This window comes from Cupressus sempervirens, chromosome 5 (genome assembly GCF_028749045.1).
Source record: "Cupressus sempervirens isolate cs-2001-9-10 chromosome 5, ASM2874904v1, whole genome shotgun sequence".
In the NCBI taxonomy this organism is placed as follows: Eukaryota; Viridiplantae; Streptophyta; class Pinopsida; order Cupressales; family Cupressaceae; genus Cupressus; species Cupressus sempervirens.
In genome coordinates, this window is record NC_143122.1 from 441,988,673 (window position 1) to 441,995,567 (window position 6,895).

General features: G+C 29.7%; 1 protein-coding gene and 1 long non-coding RNA gene across 2 annotated transcripts; one reads left to right on the forward strand and one right to left on the reverse strand.

The window, feature by feature from the left end:
- Nucleotides 1-990: 990 nt before the first annotated feature.
- LOC149556686 (non-specific lipid transfer protein GPI-anchored 14-like) lies at nt 991-1,974 on the forward strand. The gene is made up of 3 exons (XM_089785903.1): nt 991-1,376; nt 1,691-1,771; nt 1,847-1,974. Exons 1-3 carry the CDS (start codon nt 1,055-1,057, stop codon nt 1,972-1,974), a joined length of 531 nt encoding a protein of 176 aa, XP_089642029.1. The 5' UTR covers nt 991-1,054.
- Nucleotides 1,975-3,414: 1,440 nt separating this feature from the next.
- On the reverse strand, nt 3,415-4,809 carry LOC149556687 (uncharacterized). The gene is made up of 2 exons (XR_016352371.1): nt 4,471-4,809; nt 3,415-4,190 (listed from the first exon to the last, which is right to left on the reverse strand). It is a non-coding gene; the product is annotated as an uncharacterized LOC149556687 (long non-coding RNA).
- Nucleotides 4,810-6,895: the final 2,086 nt, after the last annotated feature.

The following is a 6,895-nucleotide window of genomic DNA, read 5'->3' on the forward strand; positions in this document are numbered from 1 at the left end:
TTTTAATAGAAATGAAACAAATTATTGAGATAAGATGTAATTAATATTATAATTTACAAAATAATTTCTTTTTTACTAAAAGGTGGAATTTTATTTATTAAATTGAATAGATTAATATTAAAAATTTAGTTGTAATTAAGTTTAAGTTTTAGGTAAAGTTAATTGATATGCAATATTGGTAAATTAAGAGATTCATAGTGTAATCTTAGTAAACTGAAAGATTAAGAAGTTTTCTAAAAGAAAATAGTTATGTAACCTTGGTCAATTAAGAGATCCACAATCTAACACTGGGAAACTAAAATGTTATTTATAATTTTTTTTTATCAATCATAAAAACCTCAGTCCTAAAAAAATAAATAGATTAATTTCAATGCAAAGTTACTAATCCCATCAATGCAAATTTACTAATTGCATGAGTTTAAATGCATAATTTTATTAGCACTTCAAATTAATAAAAAAATTCAATGCATAGAATGCATAGTTTCTCTAAGACTCAAATGAATAAATTTCTATGTACACTTTCACTAAACGCATGAATAAGAATGCATACAGATTATTACATGGTATTGTTTGATTTTTTCAATTGTAAAAAAATAAAAATAAATTAAGAAATCTATAATTTAACATTGTAAACTAAAAGATTATTTGTAAAAATTAATAAAATTTCTTACTAATACTAAAAAAGCTTAATATATAATTTCTTCCATACAAATTAATTTAGTTCAATGCATAGTTTAACTAATGCATAAAAATGCACAAATTCTTTTATAAATAAAAAATAAATTTCAATGCACACTTTAACTAAATGCATGAATGCTAATGAATAGAATTTTTTTAAAAATGATATTGCATGGTTTTTTCAATTCTGAAAAAAAAAAAAAAGAATTTCAATGTACAATTTAACTAAATAAATAGTTATTATAAACAACCTACATGGTATTATTTGCTCACAGTCTCTAAAGAGTTTAATTCTTTGAAGAAATCTTTTGATACTTACACATCGTGTGAAGAATTTAGGAAGAAATTAAAGAAGAGGTTTTCTTCTAGAGCTAAAATGAGGAAGGCAATGTTTGTTGTTGTTCTGGTAGTGCTATTGTTTCATGGGATTTATGGAGATTTGCAATCAGATGAAACAGAATGTGCATCTTCTTTACAAGCTTTGGCACCTTGTATTGGATATTTGGAAGGGATGGGAAAAATACCTCCAAGTGATTGTTGTACTAATGTCAATGAAATTCGGGCTAGCAATCCAAGGTGCTTGTGTCTTTTGATAAAAGATATATCCGATCCTTCTACAGGGTTGGCTCTTAATCAGACACTCATTATTCAAATGCCTACTCAATGTCAAGTGTCAGGCAAACTCTCTGATTGCATAGGTTTGTTTCCATATTCTCTATCTTTTAATGATCCTAAAACTTAGGTTCATTTGTTTGTTGATTTATCTTTGTTTTTAAATAACTTTGAAATGTATGACTTTTATAAAAATCTAACCAGGTTTCTTTGGTATGAGAAGGCTCTCAAAAATCTCCTAAGTTATGAAAGCCATGATTGTGTCTCAATACTGTCATCATAAATAGATTGAGATCTTAATATTAGATAATAATTAAATTCTTTCTTATTTGACAGATATTTTGAAGTTAGATTGAGATCTTAATATTAGATAATAATTAAATTCTTTCTTATTTGACAGATATTTTGAAGTTAGCTCCATCTTCTCCTGATGCCAAGATATTTGAAATGGGCATGACTCCTTCTCCATCACCCTCCAATGGTATGTATTTATTAATTATTGTGTAGATTAAGAATTGAATTTCAGATCATATAAATTTTTATTTTGCTTTTGTAGGACCATCACCTTCTATATCCTCACCGTCTGAGCCCATCAGTAATTGGAGTTTCAAGGTGCAGCCATGCCTCTGGCTTACTGGATTTGTTCTTCTGACAACCTCACGGTTTATCTCATTTCAATTGTAGATGAGGTCACCAACAGTTTTTATTTTATTTTTAAATGTTTTAATCAATTATTTATAGACTATTTCGGATTACCATATAGGAGTTTATAGGAGTTTGTGCAACGTTAAAGAGTCTCATACAATAATTTTTACAATATTTTCTCTTTTATTGTGAATTCAAACATTTTGTTGAGAGTGTATAAAATGGTATATCCTTAATTCTGATAGAGGAAAGTTATAGCAATCACAAGAACATATTTAGTGTTAGTAGACTATTATATTTTGTTTGATCAACATCAATATAGAGGTTTATTTTTGTGAACTATATGGCAATGAGTTCTCCTTAATATTGGAATTATTAGAGAATTTATGAAATTTAGGTTTTATATATATGAAGAGATTTCTAAGATATAAAATTGAAACATTATTGAAAATACAAATAAGATTATTTGTGTATTGGAATGGTCAAATATTGCTACAATTTCTATAGTGGTTGAACCTTTTAATATATATATTTCATTGTTTTCTATCATACTTTCTCATTCAATCACGTGTGTATTTTGGAAAGAAAAAAAATGATTTTGACTTAATTTTTCCAGATTTTTTCAAAAAAATTATAAGAATACTAATTCTAATATAAGAATACTAATTCTAAAATAAAAAAGTGTCACATAGTGAAAACAAATTGAATTGATTGTAATTATAATATAGTAATATAATTTAATTCATATTTTAATATTTTTCATTATATTTTAAATGAAATTAAAAATCATATTTTTATAGATACATGCATCAAATCAATCAAATTGTTAATATTAATTAATATAGACATATTGAATGTAAAATAATTAATCAATGAAATAATATATAGTTCAATTTTTACCATTATCAAGGTTTGTTACTCTTAGAATATGAAACTCTTTATGACTCTTAAGAATGTACTTTTTAAATTTTTTAATAGTAGAAATTTAATGCTTATGCATACGATTAATTTTATAAAATACATGTTTATCTGAAACATATAATTAATTAATGAGATTAAGTATCTAAATCAATGGTAATAATTAATTTTGTCAAACAAATTACATGCATTCGCCAACTTCAATTATACTTTACCAACTGTATCACCTTTGTTTGCAGGGGTTATGCACACATATTTGAAGCTTCTAAAGGGGCAGAAAATATAATATAACAATGGTATACAATAGATTAATTTATTGAATATCACATTAAATATTTTAATTAAAGTTAAAAACATTATAATCTGATTAGAATAATATAATCATATAATTTAATTCATATTTTAAAAATATTTTTCATTGTATTTTTAGTGGAAATTCCAATATTTTTATATATACATGCATCGTAAAATATAAATAAAAATTATATAAATCAAATCAATCCAATTATTAGTATTAATCATGCAAGCTTATTAACTATATATATATATATATTGACCGTGTCAGCATGAATTAATACTAAAATAAATAATCAACGAAACAAGAGCTGCAATGCAGCTGGAGTCCCGCCTTAGGCTAAAAAGATCAGTGGAACTAAAAATAATAGCACGGAGAAATTTGATAGGATTTTCATCTACCAGTGGATGGACCTAAATTGATAGGATTTTCATCTACCGGAACCTCCTCAGAGAAAGCCTAATTAGAGGAGAAGATCTATGGTCTGTAAAAACAGTGAACAAGTTGAAAGCCCAAGAATGACTCGCATTGCAGTAGAATGAAATAGAAATAAACAAATAAATGAGCATTCGAGGGTTTTGAGGTCCCTCGTGCCTGGATCCTTTGTTCAAAGAGCATGCTTCAATGTTGAATCATATGCTTATCATTCAAAAAATTGAAGTCATTCCCTAGCTGTATCGTTTAAATGTATCGATTTACATCAGGCTTTTGCAGAAAACGTAATTTTTTTTTTGTTATTGAACGAATCCACAACCTCTTCTTATGTGTTGCCCTAAATATTATAGAATTCTTCATCGCATACTCCAAGCTTTAGACAGTATGTATTTGTATTGTTTGGCAATCTTATGGCCTTGAGAAGACCATGAGAGATTCATAAAACATGGACATTGACAGCAAAATCCCTTCGATCTTGCATTCCTGGTAGCTCACATTCGAGTAAGATTTCAACAGACTTGGCCGATTTTTTTTCCCTCCAATCTTGCAATCGTGGTAGCTTACAATTGAGTCAGATCTCAACAGATTTGGCCCATTTTTTTCCCTTCTGCTGATGAATTTCATCATATTAGTTTATAAATGGGATTGCACAATAAAAAATGTGGATCCAACTGAAGGCTTCACCAAAATAGTTTTAATTCAGAATATTTTTGTCCTATAAAAACATATAATTGGAAAAGCTTGGAACCGTTACAACTTTGTCGGACATCCATTCTACGTAGATTTACCACAGTGACAAACTGCATTGTCCTAATAGCAGGACAAGACATGAAATTCTGTAAGTAGTGAAAAATTGAAGCAAAATATGAAAATTACAAGATTCTTACCTAGTACTAAGAAGAAACTCCCTATAAATTTCATGTGCTCATGTAGAATTGAAGATCATCATGGATTTTACCACAATTCTCATAAGCATAAGCTTCAGAATGAAAAATGGCAGCCTGTACAACATTTCCCTCGGCTGCTTCCTACCTGCTTAGTATGAGAGGCAACGTCCCATTATAAAACACCATTGTTAATAATATCTCGTATAATGCTAGGTTTTGGAGAAAAAATTATTGTGAGAGAAATTGCAGATCACAACTTAAACAAATTTCCAAGTGAAAAACAGAAGGAAAAGTTGTACATCAAATAAACCACAACACATTGAAAACATACAACAGATGGGAAAGGGGAAAAGACAATCAAACCTTCTAAACTGTTCTCTATATACACGTGCTTCGTAGTCTCTATCTTACATTGCATGTCTTCCACATGTCTTGCATGCAGAATGCTACTAGAAAGTTTGCCCATGTAATTAGAGAGACGAAAAAAAATTAAAGTACTCAAAAAATTATAAACAACCAATTAGAAAAAAGATATAAATGTGAAAAAATAATGTTTAATGGAATAATTTCTAATGATCATAAGATAAAACACTTGTGAGCAAATTTCACGAATGAATTAATTGAAAAAGAGGGGACTAATAATAAATAGTTTTTTTACCATTATCAAGGTTTATTACCCTTAGATATGAACTATGTACAAGTAAATAAAATTTCTGATTTAGCGGACGAGTTTGAAAAACTTGATCTTATCTAGGTTGAATTCATGATTCCATTCTGATGCTTTTTCTTTACATTTTTTAATGGTAGAAATTTAGTATTTAATTTGTTATATCAATGAGTAGTTGTATGAAATCTTATGGTCATTTTCTTTTTAAGAATAAAATGAATTTAGATATTCAAACTTAATAGTTTTTTAAAATTTATTTCTTTATTAAATTAGTACTTTAACTACTTGTTGAATCATTCAATTAAATTTATGTTAATTTTGACTATAAATATTTAACTTTCTTTTATTAATATTATATTATAATTCATTTTATAAAACATTGTATCATATTATAAAAATATAAAAAATATCATGATATATTCCATTCTTATTAAATTTTCCTAATTTGAATTTTGATTGGGTTAGGGCCAAAGATAAAAATACTTATTAAAACATTTAACCAAATATATGTGGCTATAATTTTCATTACTCATTTTGATCCTTGAAATTTTCGCATTGGTGATCATGCATGTGCCATTTGAATAGAAATCTACTACTAAAGTCCCCAAATCTCTAATAAAAAATGCCTCTACGTGTACAACATTTTCATATGGAGACAATGTAAGTGGATTCTCCGTTCTTCTCTTTGTATGTAAATTTCTCTTACCTAGGTAGCATGTGGTTGAATATTTCATCTTTTCTAGCCACATCATCTATTCCTCCTAATAAAAACCACACATGTTTTTTTCACTGCTAAAACTTTCTCACTTGTTTTGTTTTGTAATTGGTATGAGCTAGAATGACCCCCCTCCAATGGGCCAGGTCCCTACAATTTTCCTTGACCTACAAATGGTTTTGACCTCGATTGAGAGGGGCCATGTGGAGGTGGATCCTGAGACTTTTCTATGTGGGATTGACCCGGTTGTGTCAGGCATGTTCTCTGGGGATCTCTAGGAGAAAGTTGTGGCAAGCTTGCCCTCGTGGTCTTTGGTTGGAAGGACATGGTCCTTGGGGAGAAACCGACACAAAACTTGCTTAAGCCCCAAAGTTCTCCGAGGACAAGAGGGGCTAGAGATTTGTCTTCCTAGAAAGCTTGGTGGATAGAGTGTCTGCTAACCTTAGGTTGTGCTTGGTGGGATGTTTTGTGGCTTTTCACCCATCGATTGAGATGGTTAGGAAGTGAGTGAACCAAAAGTGGAAGGTGAAGGGCAGTGTAATTGTTTCAAAAATGCCTGGCGGTCTCTTCTGCTTCAAGTTTATGACTGCAAAATATATGGCCATGGTTCTAGAGGGGTCATGGTACTATGGAAAACATGGACTTGCGGTAGCAAAATGGCACCCTGGCTTGGATCTGGCCAAGGAGTTGAACTGGCTGGCTCCAATATGAGTTAGGCTTCTGGGCCTTCCCCTGGAGTTTTGGGATGAAAGGATCTTCAAATCAATTGGGAATTTCTTCAATCATTATGTTGTTGCTGATTTGGTCACCTTACAAAAGTCTAGATTGGTGTTTGCAAGATTTTGTGTGAATGTAGTGATCGGTTCTACTCTCCCTGAGTCCATCATGTTGAGCTCCAAGTGGGGTAAGAAGATCCAACCTATAATATATGAAAATATGAGCCTTTTATGCTAGAAATGCTCAATGTTTGGACATGTGATTGTGGATTGTAAAAAAAGAAAGACCCTTGAGATAGGAGGAGAGAAAAGGTGGGAGAAAGAAGA

Bases quoted from the DNA above. Each gene is read 5' to 3' on its own strand.
- LOC149556686 (XM_089785903.1), top strand. From the start codon at position 1,055: ATGAGGAAGGCAATGTTTGTTGTTGTTCTGGTAGTGCTATTGTTTCAT. The intron at 1,377-1,690 runs GTTTGTTTCCAT...CTTATTTGACAG, and splicing joins CAAACTCTCTGATTGCATAG to ATATTTTGAAGTTAGCTCCA. The intron at 1,772-1,846 runs GTATGTATTTAT...TTGCTTTTGTAG, and splicing joins TTCTCCATCACCCTCCAATG to GACCATCACCTTCTATATCC.